The sequence below is a fragment of the Lampetra fluviatilis genome, chromosome 31, assembly GCF_964198595.1.
Source record: "Lampetra fluviatilis chromosome 31, kcLamFluv1.1, whole genome shotgun sequence".
NCBI classification, from domain to species: Eukaryota; Metazoa; Chordata; class Hyperoartia; order Petromyzontiformes; family Petromyzontidae; genus Lampetra; species Lampetra fluviatilis.
The window spans coordinates 650,247-675,137 of NC_136305.1; the positions used below are offsets into that span (position 1 = coordinate 650,247).

Sequence of the window (24,891 nt, forward strand, 5' to 3'; positions counted from 1 at the left end):
GGGAGTGGGGGGGTAACGCAGGGATTTATGGAGGGAGTGGGGGGGTAACGCAGGGATTTATGGAGGGAGTGGGGGGGGGTAACACAAGGATTTAGGGAGGGAGTGGGGGGGTAACGCAGGGATTTATGGAGGGAGTGGGGGGGTAACGCAGGGATGTAGGGTGGGGGTGGGGGGGTAACGCAGGGATTTAGGGTGGGAGTGGGGGGGGGGTAACACAAGGATTTAGGGAGGGAGTGGGGGGGTAACACAAGGATTTAGGGTGGGAGTGGGGGGGGGGGTAACACAAGGATTTAGGGAGGGAGTGGGGGGGGTAACGCAGGGATTTATGGAGGGAGTGGGGGGGTAATGCAGGGATGTAGGGTGGGGGTGGGGGGGGTAACGCAAGGATTTAGGGTGGGAGTGGGGGGGGTAACCAAGGGATTTAGGGTCTTCAGATCCCTGGCCTCGAATTTCGAGGCCCACAACTCTCCTGAACAACAATATCGCAGCAGCAGCAGCAGCACTAAGCTGTAGCGCAGCACTGCCGCTTGTATATCACAATGTAGCAACTGGAACTGAAATAACCAGGTGACCAACAGTGGAGTTACTATAATGGGGCATGGGTGGTGGTTAAAGCAGTCAGGGGAAGGACTTAAACCTGCAAAGAGGGAGTGAGTAGTGCATCACCTGGAGGAGTGAGTCGTGCATCGCTGTGATGGCGCTGCACCGGTGTTTGTTTTTCCTACGCAGGTCCCGGTGCTTTATTTATTAATTTGTGTTTTTTGATGACTTCCCAGGTGTGTGGATATGATAATGGAAGCGGACAATGAGAGTGCCGCAGGCAACCAGCCACACACAGGTACGGTCTCTCCCTCTGCCCCGCACAAACGCATCGCTACCCGGCAGTCCCTTTCCCACCGACGTCTCCCGGAGACCTCGTGCTACACTCACGATTGGGGACGCTACTAACGGCGAGCCACAGAAACGCGTGCCCGGCGCGCGGTCGACGCGTCCGTCACGGACGCATCTTACTCCAACGTTCAGGGTTGTCGGCGTTGATACAAATGTAGTGCCCGGCGCGACGAGCGCCCGTGGCGACAGAAGGCTGGCCAGCGTGCCGCACGTCTCGAGGCAGCGCCGCGTGTCGCCTCCTCGAGCAGTGGGAGGTGTGATTGGGCCGACACCCACTGCAGCCAACCCTCAGAGTGACCTTACGGAGGCTGTTCAAAATCAAAGGCCCTCCTTCGACATTCGTGTCTTTCCACCGAGTAAACCCCGGGATATTTCTAATCCCTCTGGCCATTGTTACGAAGACCGTAGTTGTATCCATAAACACTCAAATGTGAGAGAGCGAGAAAAAATATCTATTTTCTATGGAGGGAGGTAAGAATTTCAGACGTCGGTATGCGACGTTAATATTGCGTGACGGCTTTCAGATTCTTTAGCACGCATTTCCTGAAAATTCTCGAGGCTGCGTCTGTCAGCAGCGAGCTTTTGTACCTGTTCATACTGCCAATGCGGCCATTTTTAGTCCGAGTGCTGCCACTTGTCGCGCTCATTGTTACATTTATCAGCAGCAACGCCAAAGCTATAACGACCTCCACTAAACGCGGGGTGCGGTGACGCGGCCGATACCTTGACCTGATGTTTTCAGTTCCCACCAGCTCGCCACGAGAATGAGTCATCGTGCTACCACTGGTGCCGTGTTTGTGATGGCTGCATACGGGAAAATTTTTGTTCAGTTTAATTTTAATAAAGCACTTTTCGCTTGCGTATGAAATGCATTTGGAGCACGTGTCAATTGCGAATGCGTTTCAGCTTACTGGTGATGCTCGATATTTAGTGTGGCCTTTTAATTTTCTCGTGTGCTTTGTTTTTTATTAATGTATTCGCTTCTGAAAGGTTTTTGCTACTGGCAAAGGAGGCCTCGTGATGATACAGACGCATGTCGTTTATAGCTAACGCGTAGCGGGTATCCCGACACCCGTGGTGTCTGCACGCTCCGCGGGCCGTAGAATTCACCGCGACTAGTTTCCCACGACCACGTTCATGCACCACTGCCCGTGCGAGATCGTCGTTCCCTTTACTCACGGCGGACTGACGGTCGCGAGTGATGGCAGCGTTATCGCAACCGTGGCTCGACTCGGCCCATCGTTATTATACCACCATTCCGTCACGGTCGATAAAGTCGGTACCACTTCATGGAAGATGGATCGCGACCGTCCCACGGGGGGAGCCTGGCCTGCACCACAGGAATGCGCGATTCCTACAGTTGGCACAGATCCATCAGTGGACGTGAGCACTCCCTTAACGCTCGTTTGAGCGAGGAGAGACAGAGACGGAGATGGAGAGGTGCGCGTTTGCCGTTGGGACAGCCGGTTTGCTAATGCATCCGGAGCCCCTTTGAAGCGTGCGCCTGTCGTAGGCGAACATGAGCTGATTGCGCGTGCGTGCCTGTGCGCGTGTGTGTGTTTGTGTGTGCGTGTTCGCCCGTGCGTGCGTGCGTGCGTGCGCGCATCTCTCTTGCGCAGAGGGTTGGACGGACGGAGACCGAGCCGGTGCCGCCTCCTCCCCATCGCCCAGCAGCCCCCCGGGCGGCTCGGATCACATGATCCAAGGTGAGACGGCAGGCCAGCGGCGAGCACGTGTCCGATTACACCGAAGCGCTCCGTTTCTGTCGGAGGGAATGAAAACTTGTGAGCGGCGAGCGGCGGTCTGCTGTGAGCGGAGCGAGACCAAGCGACTCGTCTTGGGGGTTTCCCTTGCGGCGGTTTCGTAGCAGCGCAGGAGGCGGAGTGCGGGCTCTTCTTCGTTATCGTGTCTCTTGTTATTAATTATTACTAATATCTGCGAAGATATCGCGGAGACGTGTTTGGCCGTGCAGCGCTGGCAGGATTGGGCAAGGCTGCGCGGTGGGAGGATCGTTGGCTCACTCCGTAAGCCACGCAATGCTTCGCCTCTCCGCTGAGTGATATCTCGGGATCTGTTAATGTGTGCATGCGCACGCGGGCTGGGCAGCGGGCTTAGCATCCCGTCTCAAAGCTCCGAGGACTACGTTTCCTTTCACATAATCACCGTAAAATGTTTAGCATGCGCATGCAAGGTTGGGTTTGTGTTTTTCTTATCTTGATGCCATGGTGAAATATCTCCTGCTTATTGCTCAAAGGGAACACAATGGTTCGCGGTTCCCCGCTCACGATATACAAATGCAGAATTACTAATTGAAAAGTTAGCAGCTGAGAGCCGAGTTAACAAGCTCTTAGCATTCTTCAGCGAGCTGCAGCTCGTAATGCTGCACGCCCGCGTATATAGGGGGCGCCACAGTGGCGATATGTTAACTTCCTCGCCTGGTATACACGAGGTCTTGGGTTTGAACCCAAACCCTGTCGCTTGCATATTTAGAGTTTGCATGTTCTCCCCATGGTCGCGTGGAATTTTATCCAGTGTCATTACCACTCCCATCTGGCTTTGGGCACCGCGGTGGGAAGATGTCAACTGCCTCACCTGGTATACAGGAGGTCGTGGGTTCAACCCCACAATCAAAATCTTCATCATGATTCTTTATTTATACTGCAGGAATCTGATGAGCTGCAAAGCTCTGTATATTTGGAGTTTGCATTTTATCCCCGTGGTCACGTTAATTTTTCTCCGGGTCCTCCGGTTTTTATCTCCGCATTTAGAATCAACATGCGTTTATAAGAGTATTTGGCTGCTATCAATGTCCACGTGATAAGCCACTTCGTTTACCTATCATTCATGATAGCCAGGTCGCTTCTGAAAAAGAGCTGTACAACTCAGTGGGCCTTGCCTTGTAAATTTGAAGTAACTTAGTGGTTTTAATGGTTTTTATAGAGTAGGCACGAAGCAATGTGTGTGCGAATATTCAGGGAAGGGAACCGGTCTAAAAGTGGAATATGGTGCCACTCGAGCATCACGAGCTCCTCCATGAGCTGCGACCGCATACAGCGCCTCGTGTTCACGCCCATCCATCAGAATCTGTAGTTATCCTTATTTAACCAAAACGTGGCGCCAGTAGCTGCTCGTCGACGTGAAGCTGTGGCCCTGTTTCCATGGGAGGGACCTCCTCCTCATCCATCTCCTCCACCTTCTCACAAGCAGTCGCATCTCAGCGACGGGTGGGAACGCCGCGGGCTGAGACTCGCCCACGCACGTACTCGCTCGCTACTCGCTCACCCACCCATTCGCTCGTGCGCTCACCCATCCAACAATTCACTCGCTCACTCACCCACCCATTCACTCGTTCACTCACCCACCCATTCACTCGCTCGCTCACCCACCTATTCACTTGCTCGCTCAGTCACTCAGTCACTCAATCACTTCCACTCTCGCTCGCACATGCCCTCACCAGATCTGCTTCCTCTCTTATTTTATCACTCGTGAATTTACTCATGCGCTGACTTGCCTCCTCGCTTACCTCCTCACTCATTCCCTTGCTCACTCGCTCATTCACTCGCTTACTCCACTAGCTCACTCATTCACTCGCTCGCTTTCCCATGTAAAATCCAGATGGTATTGTACATCAGAGCATGAGTCGCCATGCAAATCCTTTGCTCTCCGTGCAAGTCTGTGATTGCCAACGCCTCTCAGGCTCCTGGGAAACTGCCCAGTGGTGTATCGTGGATGGCGTGGGCTCTGGAGCAAGGAATGAAACGGTAGTGTTCCCCCGTCAGATTTCCCCATTTTGTCCGTGGCACGGCGCTCAGGCGCCCCTACGCCCGCTCTCTCTGCTGCGCCGTTCTTACCAAGCCGATTTCCACCCCTGCGGCGCTGTTTCCCCGCTACCGGGAGTGCGTGGGCGCGGCCGCCTTGCGCAACGCGGCCCGTGTCGCCCCCCGGCTCTCGGGGCGGCCCGCGGGGCCGACTGACCCCCCGCCGGGGCAAAGGTCGGTCGGCGGGGGGGCGAAGGTCGGTCGGCGGGGGGGGTGGGGTGTCCTTATTTCTCTCGTACATACGTGACGATCGCCACCCCGGACTGGGTCGCTCCATACTTATATATGTATGTTGAACTTCTTTCACGCCGTGCTTTGTGAAACCGCGCTAATCAGAGGTGCGGGCAACGGGCAATAAACTAAACACAAAACTCATTCTAAAGACTAATTTCTCAAGAAATGAGTTTTGGATGGAGATGATTTAAGTGCATAACTCAGTGGCTTCCTAATATCAGAAGGAAGAGCATTCAAGACGACCGCAGAAGCGCATCTGAAAGCACCGCGTGATGATGCAGTGACCGTGTTTGTTCGATGGCTCTCCATTGCACACCAACCGTACGGCGACGATCACGACGCGACAGGTGCAGTGGCTGAGCTGAGCGCACCGCACCTGCACCCGGCCGGCCGGGCGGGCGGCGAGGGTTGCTGGCTCGCTCGGAGATACGGCCCCCCATATGCTACGGGGCAGTACAGCAAGTAGATTTCTGACCCGGCTGTGTGAAGTGTCGATTTTTTTCTCTTCTTACATATTTGGGTTTCTTCCAAGCCGTCTGGTGCCCTCCCACGCAGAAAATGTCTCAAAAATAAATTGGCTCGACCTCCCTGCCATGGATTTTCAGCTAATTGAGGCTCGGTGAATGTTCGCTGAACAACCGCTGCCGACTCCAATAGAGGCAACCGCTAAGTTTGCTTCTTGCACTCCGATGCTCAATGTATATGTACACAAACTTGCTTTTCTTTTTATAACGGGGACCCATCTTGTATATGGAGTGCTCTCTCCAATAACGTCTATAATCCAGCAGCATTGTGTAACAAGGCTCGTTCTGCTGATGGGACCCAGAAAGTTCAAACCTGTCCAGAGTTTTCTTGGTTAAACAAATATTGCTTGGCCATATTGATCTGGAAAGCCAACAGACCAGGCAGATGGCGATGATGATGACGACGCAGACGAACCCTTGGTGGCAGAAGCGCATAGAGGGGGGTCAACGGGATGGCATCGTGCTACGGAGGCAAAGGTGGTCGTGACGCACGTCACGTCCTGGCCCAAACGGCGGCACGGGCAAGAGCCGTGCACTTCCACGGACGGCACCGCCACCGCAGGCCACGGCCGAGCGTCTAGCCGGACCAGGTGTCCGGCTTCGGCAGTCGGAGGAGAAGAAGGGGGACCATCGGGTCACCTGCCCTCGCTTCGGTTAACTCGGCCTCACCCGAGGCCCAGACGTTTGCGTTGCCGTTTGCCGAGCCGTGCGCCAGTCAGAGGAGAAGGAGGGCATCTTCCTGCAAACGAACGCGGAGATTTTGCCAAGAGGGTTAGAGAGGCATTAACAGAGCGAGACGGAGGCGACGTGAGGCCGCCGGGCCCGGCGCGTGATAGGCAAGGCCGTGCGGAGGCTGCGATTCGTAGGAGAGCCGTTCCCACTCCCGGATTCGCGTCCCAAGGTCAGCGCCGCTGTGCGAGCGTTTTTCGTCTTGATGTCTACATTCCGGGCCCATTCCTCGCCGCTGTTTTGTCTTCACAGCAACGAGGGATTGTGCTCGATTCGGAGCGCGTTCTGGCGCTGGTGCTAGAGCGCGTTTCGTGCCGTCGACCGCCATACGGCTTTAGTGTGGGGGAAAAAACGGTGCCATATCGAGCAGATAGAGCATTGAAATCAGTTAATGTTCAGGTGCTTTGTGCATCTAAGCGGTAGATTTCGTTTTGAAACTTGTTCAATAACTTAATGGTGAGCCGAAAGAATAATAGTTGCCGCGTTAAACGCTTGCACATGCGGCAATTCGTATTATTTGGCGGTGGCGAAGGGTTTGAACGACACAAATTTGGTCAGATAATTATGTGGCCTCGTCCAAAAATCAATTGTGAAGCAGATGCTTGGTGGATTATTACATCACAGGATAGTGACAGCTTGGCCAGGCCTTCATCCAGCAGTGGATTGACCGTGGTTGAGAATGATGACGTTCTAATAGGTTGTACCGCGTAGTTCGGTGTAATGTATGACATTTCGCTCTGCGTGCTGAATCCAGTTCCTGCAGAAGCTGCCAGTTACATGGTGCGAAACGCCAGACTCCACCAGGAACAATTCGCAGTGCTCTGAAAACGCATCGGAGACCTGTGCAACGCAGCCACAAACACCTACGCAGTGAGAATATTTTTTTTGGGAGGGGTATTTTTTCAGGCCTATCTTGCTATGCGCTGACTTTTGAGAAGTGGCTGGACTGGGTAAGCAGTGCCGGACTGAGAGCCGGGCCAGTGGGGGGGCGGAGGGGGGGCGGCCCGCGGTGGGCGTGCTGGCCGCACCTTGCCCTGGGAGCGAACTCATCGCTTGGCTTTGTGAGGCCGTGCTCGGGGGAGGGGAAACACAGGGAGAGGGCGCAGACACCAGGTGGTGAAAAACACAGCTCGAGTGAAAAGAAATGATCATGTGCGATATTGGCAGGAACATAAGACGTTGCTGAAGGATGGCAGAAGGTTACGCATTTTATGTCTTATTTATTTTTCGAAATTGCAATTTAACTGCATCCTCGATGGTGCGTTCTGCATCACGTCATGAGGGGAAACAGATTTTTTTAACTCTTGCAAAGCAGCGGCGACCCTGCGTGTTAAAGAACGGCCCACGGAAGTAGATGTCACAGAGCTACTTTTGAGATCCCTTCCAGTGACCTCTGATCCACACACAGTAGGGGGCAGCACTGTGCCACGCGCTCTGCCATATGAGAGTAACGTTTGTTACCTGACGACATAACTGATATATTCTCTCTTTAGCCAAATTAATTACAAAACCAAATTTTGTGCGATGAGTTTTGTATTATTATTTTCTTTAATCATTGGTGACCGGGCTGACTAGGGCGGAGAGCGCCAACTCGCACACGCGTTGGGTCACCTGTGATTTAGCCGAATGCAGCTTGATCCCAGGTGACCTCTGAGCCAGCTGGCCACCTCCACAGATGTTCTCTCCTCTTGCCAGAGGTGTCATCAGCTCTGAGCAGACAAGGACCTGCAGGCAGGAGGCTGCCTCTGCACGTGTCAGCGCTCCATCTGTGGGAGATGAAAATAATACATTTCCCTGGCAAAATAATAATGTACGAATGTACAGAAACAATGTTTCATTTGCAACTATTACAGTGCAACGTTATTGACGAATTAACCACCCTCACCCATTTTTCGATTTAAAGCTTTTGTGACTGCAGGGATTCATTTTCTTGGTTCTTTCGGTAAAGTCACGTAGAATGGAAACAATCACCCAGTGCAAGTGCTTGCGCACGGTGCCCCCGTGTTAGTTTTTATAGATGTTTCCAAATCTGACCACATGACAACGCAGCGACGCGTTCTCAACATCGCGTACATTAGCGTGCAGTACTTTCAAAGTACAGCACAGTAGTTAATTTTCCCACGCTTAAAAGAAGCTTGCGCTCCAGCAACCAACACGTGCAAGGTCGCCATTTTGTTTGTATAGATATTAGCAGAACCGACGTCGCGTACGGTCCACGAGCCAGCCGCGTGCACGCAACGCAGCCTGCCGTGCATTAGAACAGTGGAGTGTCTCCGATCTCAGTATTTTCGAGCAGATTTGGTAAATTGTATTTCAGCGAAGGCACCGAGCAAACGAGTTGGACACCAATCCAGTGCAGGCGCATGACAGGTACAGTTTGTGTCTCGGAGCTCTGTAGGGTGGGGGGGGGGATTGGGGGTTGGAGGGAGGAGGAGTGGCTGTCAAACGAGCCGGTTGGTCGAATTGCACCAAATTTGCCCCGGGCCTTTGTGAGTCAGGCGCCGATCCCGTGGAACATGGGGGGGGCGGGGGGCGGGGTGGCGGAACTCTGGCGCACGCAGCGCTGCCAGGCAGCCCGGGCCCTGCCACCGCAACCGTGGCTGCAGTGGTTCCCAACGTGTCGAACGTGTCACGAATGTTTGGTGGTGACGCATTCCAAACAAACACAAACATCGTTTGTGCGAGGGGAGGGAGAAGATAGGTTTTTGGTATTTTTAATCGAGCCCGCATGGATTTTTAAAAATAGGCCTTTCGTGTTTATTAATAATAAAACAATGACCTCATGCAGAATTTATTTTCAAATCTATTTTTAGTGTTTGCTGACGCATCAAGGGAAGAGTTTTTTGAGCGATCATAAGCTCGGGCTTTTTTAGCCACCCAGTATTGCCTCTTATCAGGGTGAATGGCTTTTTATTTCATTTCATTTTGTTCTCTGCTGATTCTAATAAATCATAAACAATAGCATACTTGACTTAAAGCTTTCGTGACTGCAGGAATTAATATTCTTTGGGTCTTTTGGAAAAAGTCACGTAGATATGTTCAAAGAAAATAACAAAAAACTATGACGTTTCGATCGCAACACAAGCGGTCGTCATCAGAAAAAAGGGGTTAGCTTCTAAAGACAAACTGTTTATAAAGGTTCGAAACAGCCAATGTTAATGTAAGTGGTGGGCAGCGACCGCGATGGTGGTGGGTTTTCCACCAATCAAAGGGCTGCCAAGTAAACAATGAGCATGTTAATGTAAATCGTTGAGCGGCCTCCACAGCCAGCGCCCTAAGGTGGCTATGTTAATGAGAGAGATGATCATGTTAATGTGAGAGATTAACATGTTAATATGAGAGATTAGCATGTTAATGTGAGAGATTCGCATGTTAATATGAAAGATTAGCATGTTAATGTGAGAGATTAGCATGTTAATGTGAGAGATTAGCATGTTAATGTGAGAGATTAGCATGTTAATGTGAGAGATTAGCATGTTAATGTGAGAGATTAGCATGTTAATATGAAATATTAGCATGTTAATGTGAGAGATTAGCAGAGGTGGGACAAAGTCATTGTTATGCAAGTCACAAGTAAGTCTCAAGTCTTTGCTCTCGAGTCCCGAGTCAAGTCGAGTCAAAGATGAGGCAAGTCCAAGTCGAGTCTGAAGTCATCAAAATCATGACTCGAGTCTGACTCGAGTCCAAGTCGCATGACTCGAGTCCACACCTCTGAGGTGGGACAAAGTCATTGTTGTGCAAGTCACAAGTAAGTCTCAAGTCTTTGCTCTCGAGTCCCGAGTCAAGTCGAGTCAAAGATGAGGCAAGTCCAAGTCGAGTCTGAAGTCATCAAAATCATGACTCGAGTCTGACTCGAGTCCAAGTCGCATGACTCGAGTCCACACCTCTGGAGATTAGCATGTTAATGTGAGAGATTAGCATGTTAATGTGAGAGATTAGCATGTTAATGTGAGAGATTAGCATGTTAATATGAAAGATTAGCATGTTAATGTGAGAGATTCGCATGTTAATGTGAGAGATTAGCATGTTAATGTGAGAGATTAGCATGTTAATGTGAGAGATTAGCATGTTAATGTGAGAGATTAGCATGTTAATGTGAGAGATTAGCATGTTAATGTGAGAGATTAGCATCTTAATGTGAGAGATTAGCATGTTAATGTGAGAGATTAGCATGTTGATGTGAGAGATTAGCATGTTAATGTGAGAGATTAGCATGTTAATGTGAGAGATTAGCATGTTAATGTGAGAGATTAGCATCTTAATGTGAGAGATTAGCATGTTAATGTGAGAGATTAGCATGTTGATGTGAGAGATTAGCAGAGGTGGGACAAAGTCATTGTTATGCAAGTCCAAGTCGAGTCGCAAGTCATCAAATTCATGACTCGAGTCTGACTCGAGTCCAAGTCACATGACTCGAGTCCACACCTCTGGAGATTAGCATGTTAATGTGAGAGATTAGCATGTTAATGTGAGAGATTAGCATGTTAATGTGAGAGATTAGCATGTTAATGTGAAATATTAGCATGTTAATGTGAGAGATTAGCATGTTAATGTGAAAGATTAGCATGTTAATGTGAGAGATTAGCATGTTAATGTGAGAGATTAGCATGTTAATGGGAGATCGCAGAGCAGCAACGTCGAGCTCAGCAAGCGAGGAGGCTGTGTTCGTGTGAGAAATTTAACCTGCTAATGTAAAATTAGAGAGCCGAAAATAACAACATGGGAAGGTGATAGGATGGGAACATCACACCCAGGTATGACTTAAACTGGTTGATAACGTGCTTCCAATGATTCCTCAGTTTATCCCCATCTTCTCGATTGAAATTGTGTCTGTATATATGGATGGCTTCATGAACGAATCTTTGTTGATAGCCAGTGGGTTTGCAAAGTACCTTCTTCTTCGAAAAATCTATTTCGTGTGAGCCCACCGCATAAAAACAATGATCAGCCACGGCTGAGGTATTGGTCTTACCGTGTTTCAGATCTGCCTTATGTTCACGAACACAGTCTGAGACATGTCACTTAGTTTCCCCAATGTAACTACTGCCGCAGACACAGCTTCATTTGTAGACGCCGGGGTATTGCAGGTCAGGGATCACATCCTTCACAGATGGGATCAGATCACGAATTTGATGTACTGTGTTAAATCGAACCTGGATCTTGCGTTTGTTCATGATTTTGGAAATCGTTTGGTGACCCTATGTATGGCAAGGTGATGGTTTTTATTGGGTCCTCAGATGGTTCTTTTCCAACGGTTGGGGTGATAGCTTTACGGATTGTGTGGTCTGAATATCCATTCGTCTTGAGAACTTGGTGTACGTGTTCCAGTTCACTGGCTAGGTGATGATGGTCGGAAATGCATCGAGCTCTGTGGTGTAAAGTTTTGATGAGGGAATTATTCTGGGAAGGATGGTGGTGGGAGTCAGGTTTTAGATATGCATCTATGAGTGGCTCTCTTGTAGACAGTGTCCCATTGAGCCATCTGGTCTCCTTTAAATTAAAACATCCAAGAATGGTAGCTTGCCATCCTTTTCCACCTCCATGGTTTGATGGCTGGGTGTATGGAATTAATATATGTCGGGAATTGGTTCAGAGCTGGTCGTTTATGTGGGCAGATGATGAACGTGTCATCTACGATTAGGGAGAGCCCATTGGGTTACCTTCAACTTGTTTGTAGAAAGTTCCATTCCAGGTGAAGTAAGTGGTGGTGAGGCAGCGTCTCACCAGGGCCGGTACATCAGCATTCAGTCCTTGTTGGACCAAGTCTTCAATGATTGCAATTGTCTGGCACAGGAAGTTTGGTAAACAAAGAGACTACATCGAAACTAACGAGCAAATCACCTGGAGATAGTGAGATGTCCTTCATTAAAGATACAAAATGAGCCGAGTTAAGTACAGCTGAGGTGATCTTACCATTTAAAGCTTTCGTGACTGCAGGGATTCATCTTCTTGGTTCTTTCGGTAAAGTCACGTAGAAGGGAAGTAATAAAATAATAAAAATAAAACATAATAAAATAATTCTCACGACGTTTCAGCCACAACGCAAGCAGCCGTCCTCAGGTGAAAACCAGGTCTGTCGAGCATATATTTAAGCTGGGTCGGAAGGGGGGGAAAGGGCGCCTTGACAAAATAATTTGCATATCAAGAGGAATTTAGCATATTTATGGGAAATGCAGGTATGTGATTAGTACTACTTATGCCCGTGCATTATGCAGGATTAGCAGCATCAAAGAGAGGGGATATGGGAAATGCAGGTATGTGATTAGTACTACTTATGCCCGTGCATTATGCAGGATTAGCAGCATCAAAGGGAGGGGATATGGGAAATGCAGGTACGTGATTAGTACTACTTATGCCCGTGCATTATGCATAATGCATAATTATGCATAATGCACGGGCATTATGCATAATTATTTTCGGATCTCTTATTTTACATGAACAGGTTAAATGTATCACACTAACACAGCCACCTCACTTGCTGTGCTCGATCTCCCATTAACATGCTAATCTCTCACATTAACATACGAATATCTCCCATTAACATGCTAATCTCTCACATTAACATGCCAATCTCTTACATTAACATGCTAATCTCTCACATTAACATGCCAATATCTCCCATTAACATGCAAATCTCTCACATCAACTTGCCAATATCTCCCATTAACGTGCTAATCTCTCACATTAACATGCTAATCTCTCACATTAACATGCTAATCTCTCACATTAACACGCTAATCTCTCACATTAACATGATCATCTCTCACATTAACATGCTAATCTCTCACATTAACATGCCAATATCTCCCATTAACATGCCAATATCTCCCATTAACATGCTAATCTCTCACATTAACGTGCCAATATCTCCCATTAACGTGCTAATCTCTCACAATAACATGCTAATCTTTCACATTAACATGCTAATCTCTCACATTAACATGCTAATCTCTCACATTAACATGCTAATCTCTCACATTAACATGCTAATCTCTCACATTAACATGATCATCTCTCACATTAACATGCTAATCTCTCACATTAACATGCTAATCTCTCACATTAACATGATCATCTCTCACATTAACATGCTAATCTCTCACATTAACATGATCATCTCTCACATTAACATGATCATCTCTCACATTAACATGATCATCTCTCACATTAACATAGCCACCTCAGGGCGCTGGCTGTGGAGGCCGCTCAACGATTTTACATTAACATGCTCATTGTTTACTTGGCAGCCCTTTGATTGGTGGAAAACCCACCACCGTCGCGGTCGCTGCCCACCACTTACATCAACATTGGCTGTTTCACACCTTCATAAACAGTTTGTCTTTAGAAGCTAACCCCCTTTTCCTGATGACGACCGCTTGTGTTGCGATCAAAATGTCGTAGTTTTTTGTTGTTATTTTTTTTACCTATTTACGTGACTTTACCGAAAGACCCAAGGAATATAATAACATACTTATTATTCATAAGGTTTGCTTATAACCTAAATACCATTACGGTAACGAGTCTATGGAGAAAAATTCCACGCAATGTTTTTTTTATATCGAGCCATCTTCCACCCAGCTTCCCTAAATCCATAGCTTCAGTTACTATTTAACATCTTTTTTAAGACCCACATAGTGATAATGCTCTTTCTCAGTTATTATAAGTGTGACAATTTACTTCCCCCCATGAAACAAAGAGTTATGGATTGTGTTTTAATCCAATTCAGTAATATTTTTTTTCTCATTTGTGTTCTTGTCTTAAGTGAAGATTTTTCTTGCCCCATGATCCAAAATTTGAATACAATTCGCATGGAATTTGTATGCACCGTAAACATATATATACATTCTCACACGTAACATGAGCCGCACATCTCCTTAGCGTGAATGCCTGTGAATAAGTGCATCGTGATATTCTAATTATCTACGTACCATAAGTGACGATGCCAAACTTAATTAAACATGGTGGCTGGGTAGGTCAGACGTCAGAACGTTGAGCTGACACCACTGAGCTCCTGGGTCCGAGTCACCTGTGATTAACCCGCAATGTCAAGTGTCACTGTTTTTATGGGCTTAGCCTTGTTACCAATGGCTTCCCAAAAACCGCGGCATGGATACTGTGCAGGAGAAATTTCGAATGTGGGGTGGGGGGCGGAAGGTGAGCCCCACGTTGCGGTAACAAGACACGCTCGTACTGCAGGTGTGGGCACGCGATCTCTGAGTAAGGGGGGCATTGGTGGCATTGGTTGTGTGTTTGGGGCTGGGCAAGGGGGCCGCGGGGACTGGCGCTCTTCACTGGAGACCACACTTCCCTCGGCGCTTTTTGGAGGAAGCGACGGTCGCTGGCGCAACGCTCGCCAGGCGGGGGCATCTCAGGACACTGGAGGAGAGAAAGAGAAAAAAAATAACTCACCGTTGCCCAAAAACGTGGCGCTCGCTCGCAGCCCTCGTGATGGATTATCTTTGCCACGGAACTGGTCCACACGCCCCTTTGATGTGACTTTTACTCCACAAAATATCCGGCTAAACTGGACCGGAGGACAAAGAAGGAGACGCGCAGGCCATTATGCGTCGCGCCCGATTGAGAAACGCCCACCACCGAGCTTTTCCGAGTTGCCTCGTGGACAGCAGGACCCGCGGATAAATAATCGGCGCAATTACGGTCGTCGGCGCTCGTCGCCTGCTAACTGGCCGGGTCACGGAAGGGCCATCCCACCCCAATTACGCTCAATTAGATTGCGTCCCCTTCACCGCCACCGCGCCACTGATGGGTACAGTTAAACGCGCGGGTTTTTATAATTTATGTTTCACTGAAGCAGGTGAGAGTTGTGCCGGACGTTTTTATCTCATGCAGTGAAGCCTGCGATGCATCACAGTGAAAACGAAATACGAATGTGAACAAGCTTGTAAGATAATGAAATATGTAAATATTTCTTTATTTCACTGGACTTCCTTACGTACATTGGCTGCAAGTCTGTTTGTTCACTGCCAGGGTTTGACAAACCACTCCAGCACAGTGGTGAGTGCGCCGCGCTAAGAGCCCAACAGTCAGAATTCAACGCCCGGCGTTGGCTAACATCAGTGATGAGTGATGTCTAAAGGGACCTTTACCAACCCAGACTGAGCCGAGTGCTATGGTCAAATAATCCCCACGACCGATACTGTGTGGAGAGGCCTTCAATCCAGCAGTGGATTGACAAAGAGATGTACATTAGATTATTAACGGTGCACATTTCCCGAGTTTGAAGGAATCTTCTTTTGTTTGCAAGGCAGCGTTTGACAAACCATTCTGCCAATGCCAGTTCTACTATACATATTTTGATAATGTGGGCACTTTTTTTAAATGTGGTCACGCTGTTCCAATCCCAAGTCGTGTTCTCACAGCATTACATCTCTCGGTGCAGAAACTGCAAACACGAGCAAATAATGTGAATGCGATGTGGCTTGGGCCCCGTAGACCTGAAGTTGGCCTTCACGAGCAACGTTAAAACGAAGCCAATAAACGCAGAAAAACGTGTACACGCAGTCACAACATTAAAACCAAGAGCGCATCTCTGCTTTTTCTCTGATTGCACAACACAAATAATAATAATAATATTATCGCTTTGGCCCAAGTGTAATTTATTGCAAAATAATTGCATTTATATCTCCCGATGAGGTCCCACGCTAGCAAGGGGCCTCTTGAATTATTTATGTCGGGAGCAGATGCAATGGCTCTGGTTGTAGGATTTGGTTTGGCGAGAGCGTTCGTCGTTTATCCGGCATGGCGTGCGGTGCTGTTAAGTTAGGCGACGTGTGTACGGGCCCTGTGCACGTACGGGAAATTACTATTTCCACGTGGAGTGAGTTTTTTTTTCTTTTTCAAAAACCCCAATGAAAAATGTTTTTTCGGAAGTTTCCAGCCCCGGTGGCGAAATTTCATAGCGGTGAAGTGGCCGACGCGGTCGCTCAGAAAGAAACCAGAAGCCAGCGGTGGCAGGTGCCTCATTGTTCCATGTGCCACGTCCCACGTCCCACGTTGTCGCCCCCGTCCTCAACCCGTGCCTCTCACCACAACCCCCTCACCCCATGTCACTCACCACATACCCCTCACCCCATGCCCCCCTCACCATATGACCTCACCCCATGCCCATCACAGAGTGGTCCCACATCCCATGCACCCCCGTCACTCAGTGCCCCCTGTACCCGATGGAACGGGCCCCCCCACTGCGCCCCAGTGGGGGAGAGCCGTGGGTTTCTTGAGCAACTCCGCGGGGGACCCGGGACCGGATTTTCCAGCCGAGGTTTCCGGGGGGAAGCCAAGGCGCGTTGCGCAGCAGCAGCTGAGGGACGGGAGTTTTTGTGGCCACTGTTGGCGTGGCGCCAGACGCATTCTGAATTTTAAAAAGTTCTTAAAATAGACGTATTCCACAATAGCGTAGTTTTGTGCGGAGCTTTTGTGCGGAAATGTGCACTGCGTGTATCAAGCATCAGCGGGCCCATTGCTATACGTGCGAGAACCTGCTTGGGAACTTCATCACTTGACTTGAAAGGGATCTTTTGTTTAAACATTTAGTGGAGAGGCAAAAGTATTTTTTTCCACTCATCTTGGACATTGCTTTTGGTAAGATTGGACCACCCTCGGTTCCAAAGTTGCCAATTCACTTCCGGCTTGTTCATCCGCAGCGAATGCAGCTTTTCCATCTTTCCGTGGAATCTCAAATTGCGCAGACAAACAAGTTCCGTGCTGCGACCAAACAGCGCGCTTGAATGCGTACAGCAACAAACTGCTTCTGAGGAACCAAAAAAAGACAACAAGTTTGGGAAACCCAAAAAAATGTCACACTCGGCAGAGGGCACCTGTGGCGCAAACCCTCATTTCGTGCCAGTGTCGGTACAGTGAGCGGAACGGCGTAGTGAAATAATAATAAAAATATGCCCGTGGTTGGTTGGTACGCGCCTCCCACCCCCCAATGGCAATGCAGCCACGCAGGAAAGGGAAGAAATTATCGGGGCTCCCGCCGAGAGGGAACCTCCCGCTCTCCCGCCACTGCGCGGGCCGTGCGCAGGTGGCCCACTCGCTCGGAGCGCGGCCGGCGAACGAGAGCGAGCAGCGAAAGGGCACGCGAGTTGTTTTCCATGCCTTGGATCGGTGAGATTTTGCGTCGTGAGCGATATGTGACCCGATAAGAATTCTAATTCGGCGGTGAGTCTCAATTCAGCAGCAGCACCTCAAGATGCCGGACAGCGGCAAGGGAGCGCGGGTTGCAGACAAAGGTGAATGGACGGGGACGGATGTGTGAGAGGGCGGAGGGGATCTGCGTGACAACAGCAACAAGAAGCTGCGCTAAGGTGCAGCTGCAACAGCGTGGAAGATAGGTGATGGTGGGGGAGATGGACAGAGGGGAAGAGGAGGATGGTTTGGAGCGCAGATGGGGCGCCGAGTGTGAACTGAGGAAAGTTAGGGCAGGAAGTTCGTCTGTTGTTACTGCATTGATATCGAATAATTGCAATTATTTCAGTGTTGATGCCTGTGGCCAGTGCATCCATAGGGCACGCTGCACAGGAAGCGTTCTACGCATTCAAAAGAAATAATAACTGTTGTTGTTGCAGCATTATTAAGTGGTGTCATAATTATTTAATGTTGCGATCATGGCATGTTATAGGCCACGCTTTAGTTCTTGCCCTGTGATTTTCATGCCCATTGCTCTGCGGGGTGTGTGGTAGAGCATGGGCACCCTCCTTCGAGAGGGGTCATCAAAGTTCACGCCGTAACGTGTACCAACAACATTACCCTGCAATGAAAATCAGCCCCACGGTAATCGCGCGGTGCAAAACCCCGAACGAAACAAACGTACGTGGCATTTACCGACAGCGCCCTCGAATTAATCCACGATAAAATGTGGCCTTGATGCCAAACGTGGTGGTTGTAGCTGAAGAAGACCAGTGGCGTCTTCCAACGCAGGAAAATAAATGTGAAAAGTTGGTCGACGATCGTTGGGATGCTCGCCATGGGTCGCAGGCCGTCTTGTCGCCGCCGTTTCCTTACATCTGTCTGGCGCGCCCTCGTCTGGGAGCCTCGCTCGCCTTCGTAGGTCTGTGCGCACGTCCCTGGAATGGAGATCGACAGCCGAAAAGGAATTTATGATTCTCGTCCAATTCTTTATTGCAGTGTCTGAGCGGTTGAAGTGTAATTTCTTCGAAAATGTTGGGAAAATAGGATCGTGTTAGGAGCACAAATATCCATGGAGCGTGATTTATTTTTTATTTCCACCCTTATGGTAATCCACTGCTGGTTGAATTAAATCCTAAATTCACACCAAATGTATGGATTTGAAGACAGAGGGAAGAGGGAAGGAGGCCAGGGTCTAAGGCCACAGATGGATTTAAAAGACGGTGTCATGGAGGCCTTGGGAAAGACAAGACAGAGTGGTGAGGACAGAAATAGGAAAGCATGGAGAAACATTGGCTACCCTGGTGGTAGCGCCTGGACACAATGACCAACAAATGACGATGATTAAGTTAATGGGAGTCCACATCCAGAAAATGGAATGCTGTGACTCTGGCTCAGAGTGCTGCGGTGAGCAGAGGTGTCATTTGGTGTAATTAAGGGGAAGTTGTGTGTGGTCAGGACAGCCTTGGGAACACAGATCCCAGGCTGGCTCGCATGGTGTGTATGTGTGTGTGCTTGTCCTTGTGTATGTGTTGTGGGGGGCGGGAGTGTAGTGGTTAGCGCACCCGGCCCCCGGAGTTCAGTTTCTGCTTCTGACCAATAATAAGTGGGGAATATTTTAAAATCGCCACTGGGGAGACAAAGGCGGCCGGGCATGGTGCTGGCCACCCACTCCCAACAGGCTATTAAGGCTATGGGGGGGGGGGGGTCTTTGCCTTTGTACGTGTGGGTGCGAACATGCATGCGCACGCTGTGTCACATTGATGATGTAAACCTGACACACCGGTGCCATGTGAGTGCCATGTGAGTGCCATGTGAGTGCCATGTGAGTGCCATGTGAGTGCCATGTGAGTGCCATGTGAGTGCCATGTGAGTGCCATGTGGGCTTTTGGTGACTTTCTGAATGGAGGACGATGTTCCCACCTCAAGTCTGGGCAGCGGACAGCTGCGAGCCAGGTCTGCAGGGCCCTCTGTGGTGAACGGGGAAATCCGTACAGAAGTTAATTTGTACACAGTTGACGTGCGGCAGTGTATATGTATGCATATATACTGTATAAAGCAATAGGGAAGCAATGAGGCTCGGTTTGACTGCAGAAAGTGCCGCCAATCCTCAGCTGAAGCAAAGGGAAGCCTTGACATCTGTTCTCACAAAATATTTTTGTAAAAATCACGAAGCACAAGGACATTTCAGCGTTTTTGTGAGCCTGGCCAATTCGCTTTTTGAAGCAGCATTTAGCGTGTGCCGACGTACAGCACAGGAGCAGGTCGGCTGTTGCGCCGGGCGTTGTGAACCGTGAGCACGGCCATGTGACGGTGGTGATGGGAGACTTCTCGGCATGCGAGGGGACGCCACTCAAAAGGCCCGGGCCCAGCAGCAGTTGCCACTTTGGCCACGAGCCCATGACGAGCGAGGTGGACGATTGACGTCACGCTGCTCTTCTTTCGCACCGTGCTACTCGGAGGTGCGCGGGGAGGACAGCAAACGAAACAAGCACTCGTCGCGCTGACCACGTCATTCGGTGAGAAGAACAAAGCCCAAAGTGCCGTTTCTGTCGGCGGTTTCTGTTGCTTCTGCGAGAGCGTGAGCCGACGGTGTGAAACGCGATTTGTCTTGTGGGTTATTGGATGATGAAGGTTTAGATATTGTAGAGGGGGTAATGACATACAGTCGTGTGTGTGCGCTCTTTTACATAACCAATTGTTAGGCAGCCAGGTGGCTCCCTCGTCTCGTAGTTTACTTCACCTCTGTCGAGAGAAGACCGGCGGGCAAGAGGGTGGCGGTGACTTGCGTGGGTTTCTAGAGGAGGCCCGCCTGCTGCACAGGGTGCTGGCAACCACCGCGAAGGTTGCGCTCCGACGGGTCCGTTCCCAATCTCGGCGGAGTTTCCGTCTCGTCACGCAAACACAACGCGCCGTTCAAACAGCCGCGCGGGGCCTGTTTGAGCTGCCGCGTGTGTAGCTGAACTGGAGGCAGAAAATTTTAAATTGTGACGAAGATTTTTAGGGGTTTTTTTTTTCCTTATTCCGCTGGGCGTCGAGGTAGAGGCGGGTGTGGGAGTCTCGGCGTGGCTTTGTTCGAGAGAGGATTATTCGTCGTGAACTCTCAAGACAACAGTCGATGTACGGTGGACATTGTCCCTCCGTTGTCGTCATCGTCGCCGTCGTCCTCATCATCATCATCATCGCACTCGTCTTGCTTTCTGAGTGGCGACCGCAGGTGAGGATTCCGAGTTATCTCCTTCAAATGTTCGAACGTCTCTCATAAATAAACCTTCACACCGCACGCAGGCTCGATTAAGCAATCGGTGTTTGCTCATCTCCATCACTGGCGATGAGACAGTGGTGGGAATTCAGCATTCTTCTGACAAGAACCAGTCTGTCCACATGGCAGCTACTCATTGACTTCCCACAAAGGGGTACTTAATTTATTTACTGCAGACGAATGATGATGATGGGTTGACTCGATCACGGACTCGGCTTTGAACTCCTTGACCTTCTGCTCGGAAGTTGGGCATTTGGCCCTTGTGCCACCTGACCAGAGTACAGTGTTCAGCCACTCAGAGGTCCTTTACAACAACAAATGGGAATCTTAAAAACCGCGGGGGCACTTTTAAGGCGTGATTATTTAATCAAGTTGCTGGCGACCCCAGAGCGGAGCTTCCTCGCTCTACCCCCCCCCCCCCCGCCTGTGCCTTCTCCGTGGCGGAGATTCGTTTTTGTTTTCCCGTAAACTCCCGAGAGCTCCGTGCGGGTCCAGCCAGCGGATTTTTTCCGCTGGTCCCAGCTCTCTTCACTTTCCTCCTTTTATACCAGCTCTCTTGACTTTTCTCCTTTTATACCAGCTCTCTTCACTTTTCTCCTTTTATACCAGCTCTCTTCATTGTTCTGCTGTTATATCAGCTCTCTTCATTGTTCCGCTGTTATACCAGCTCTCTTCATTGTTCTGTTATTATGCGAGCTCTCTTCATTGTTCCACTGTTCCCAGCGCTCTTCACTGTTCCACTGGTCCCAGCGCTCTTCACTGTAAGGCCCACGGGCCACTGGCGGGCCCCTGGTGTCAACCCCGATGGTTTCGAGCGAGTGGCGGCCCTCACACTGACGATGTCTTATCGGCGAAGGTGGCCCCCTCCCCTCTAAAGAACACGGCTCTGTCGGCTGCTTGTGTCCACGTGGTTCCTGTACCGCCCGCCTGTGCCACTCGTAGGCGAGCCCCAGCCCCAGGCGCCTCCTCCTCGCGGGGCGCTGCGCTGTTTGCCGGCGGGTGCTTTGTGTGCGGGGCCGCTCCGAGTCCAAAGGTGCGCGGCAGCGTTGAGCGCGACCGCTTTGCCTTTTATTTGTTTGCGTTTCTCTGGGAATTTCAAACTTCGGGGTGTGTGTGTGTGTACAGTACGCCTTTTACAATCTTCACAGATGCCATACAACATGTTTTTAATGACTATAATTAACGCAGGATTATTCATGGATTTAGAAAACAGCCTCCTATGTTTTATTTTGATGGAAAGTGCAAACGTATGGGTGGGGGGGTCGTTATTTCATAGTGAAATATATATTTAAATACATTTGTATGTATCCCTGATCGCTGGGGAAATGTGTGCATCGGTTATGCGTCCATCGTGTCCTCGCCACTGGCCACATGCGCTTTGTACGGGGTGGTTCAGATGTACAGTATTGTGACCCCATTCAATTCTCTTCAACGTAAATGTTTTCGTATACCGATGGGTGTGAAAACAGAAATGAATAAACAGAGGACAATGTTACCGCTCAATTAATTTGGGGGTCACGAGACATCTGGAGCACCACCCTGATCAATGCACGCCCGTGTGCTGCTGTGTGCGGTACATATTCACGTAACGTTATTCGCGTTAATGAATTCGTGTAAAGTCCGCATGTTGAGAAATGTGGTGTCCACGTCTGTGCACTCGTGCCTCGACATGCGCTGCTCGCCTTATGCACACGCAGCACTGTGGTGTGTATACTCTTGTGTACTATTGTGTAAACTGCTGTGTAAACTGTTGTGTAAGCAGTTGTGTATAATGTTGTGTATGCTGTTGTGTAAGCAGTTGTGTATACCGTTGTGTATGCTGTTGTGTAAACTGCTGTGTAAACTGTTGTGTAAGCAGTTGTGTATAATGTTGTGTATGCTGTTGTGTAAGCAGTTGTGTATAATGTTGTGTATGCTGTTGTGTATGCTGTTGTGTAAACCGTTGTGTATGCTGTTGTGTATGCTGTTGTGTAAACCGTTGTGTATGCTGTTGTGTATGCTGTTGTGTATGCTGTTGTGTAAACTGTTGTGTATGTTGTGTATGCTGTTGTGTAAACTGTTGTGTATGATATTGTGTATGCTGTTGTGTAAACTGTTGTGTATGATGTTGTGTAAGCTGTTGTGTATGATGCTGTGTATGTTGTTATGTATGCTGTTGTGTATGCTTTTGTGTATGTTGTTGTGTAAACTGTTGTGTATGCTGTTGTGTAAACAGTTGTGTATGATTTTGTGTAAGCTGTTGTGTATGCTGTTGTGTAAGCTGTTGTGTATGCTGTTGTGTATGCTGTTGTGTAAACCGTTGTGTATGATGTTGTGTAAGCTGTTGTGTATGCTGTTGTGTATGTTGTTATGTATGCTGTTGTGTACACGCTGTGACTCTATGTTGTCAACTTGGCGTTTATCTTACGTGTTTATGCACTGTGACCCAAAATTCCAAACACATGCGATTGTTATATTGATTTATTTTAACAAATTACATAGGGTTATTGAATATGTTTTAATAAATCGTCATACGGACTTCCATTAACGGTAACGCACACGTGAATTATCTTTTGAAATTAATTCCGGATTTTTTTTTTTAAGTTGCCAGCTGTGTAATCTTTGAACATTCATCATCCGTTACGTTTTGTTGTTTCATATTTGAGGTGAAGAAGAAACGTAGATATGAATAAAACATTAACTTAAATAATAAACAGTTTAAATGTTTTAACGTCACCGCACGTGTTCGGAGGTGGGGAGGAAGCGCAAGAAACTCAACAACACAAAAGGCACTCGTAGAGAAATGAGTTTTCAATCTAGAAAATAAATAAATAGCCAATGTGCCCTGACTTTTGGGTCACCCTGTATGTACAAAGGGCTCGACTTAAATGTTTATACACACACGTGCCGTTGTGTCGTGCGACAGACTAACAATGTCGATTTAGACAGCGCTGTCTGAATTGCGACCGCATCTCAAGACGCCGTCCCGAACCGGCGGGCACGTGGATGTTATTGGGAGCGGCAGTCGGACATGGGCCGAGGACGAGAGGGAGGTGTCGAGTCTGGACTTGAACGGGGTTAGAGGGAGGAGTGGTAGACCGGCCTGTGCTGTGGATGAGCGAGACCAGCGGTTAGCGTCCTACCTGACCATTATGACACGTGATTGCCCTGTGCACGGAGGCAGGGAGTGGATGGCACACGGGTGCCTGGGGGAAGGGAGTTTCAGAACATTGTGTGTACAGAAATGTATTGTTGAATCTCTCCGTGCAATCCTGTGAGTGTTCATGCTCTAGTACGCGAGGGTTTTCCTTGGCTCACTCAGGATTTCTCCCACAAGCAAGGCACTCATTCATTCACGAAATTGGCCAAACTTCCCAGGCCTGACTCTTGCTGAATTCAGATTGGGGGAGGGGTAGTAGAGTCGTAATGGGAGGCCACAATAACAGTGACACATCGCTAAGCAGAGCGAACTCGTGAGGGCTAAAGGGACCTTTGGTGGTGCAGGACCCCCCCCCCCCTTGCACAGCCCTGCCTGAGACTCCAGAGGGAGCCTGTGCATTACAATGTCCGTGCGCGTATGCGGCTCTTTCCCTCCCCTAGCGAACACCATCAAGGTGGAGGCGCCGAGCGATGACGAGGAGCTGGAGCCGGGCGCCGGCGTGGCGGCGCCCGGCTCGCGACCCGGGGGAGACGCGCGGTGGAGCGGCGCGCGGGACGCAGCGGGAGGGGACCACGGAGCCCTCGACGGAATCGGCGGCGGTGGCGGCGAAACACCGGGGAGCGGCAAGCTGGCGTGCGACATCTGCGGGCTGGTGTGCGTGGGGCCGAACGTGCTGCTGGTGCACAAGCGCAGCCACACGGGTGAGTGAGTGCGTGAGCGAGTGGGAGTGAGTGGTGAATGAGTAGGAGTGAGTGGTGAGTGCGAAGGAGCGAGCGAGTGTGTGCGAGCGAGTGGGGAGTGAGTGAGCGAGTCGTGAGCGCGAGCAAGCGAGTGGTGTGTAAGTGAGTGAGTGAGAGCGAGTGGTGAGTGAATGAGCGTGTGGTGAGTGCGAGCGAGCCGATTCCCGTGACAATAATAATAATGGGCTGTGGCGTGGCCCAGCCGTAGCGCATTCCCCCGCTTGTTTGCAGAGGTTCGCGGTTATAATTTGGCAAGCCACCCCGGTGAATACTGCGGTGGGTGTATTATCCGTAAATATGTGCAGTCTGCTTCACAGTGGGCGTAAATGATCCCGTGACGCCGTCGTTCGAAATGAATCCGCCATTGTTTGGCAGTTACTCAATTGGGATCACACGGCAATCATTG

At 49.6% G+C, this 24,891-nt stretch overlaps 1 protein-coding gene across 1 annotated transcript in view; it reads left to right on the top strand.

Annotated features, from left to right (window-relative positions):
- The first annotated feature begins 786 nt into the window (after window positions 1-786).
- The window catches only part of LOC144943411 (DNA-binding protein Ikaros-like), a 39,034-nt gene continuing 14,929 nt past the window's right edge, over window positions 787-24,891 (top strand). Inside the window, exons 1-3 of the mRNA XM_078870792.1 lie at window positions 787-838; window positions 2,511-2,597; window positions 24,186-24,446. Of these exons, the coding sequence (XP_078726918.1) occupies window positions 787-838; window positions 2,511-2,597; window positions 24,186-24,446 (400 nt within the window). The remainder of the gene's footprint in view (window positions 839-2,510; window positions 2,598-24,185; window positions 24,447-24,891) is intronic.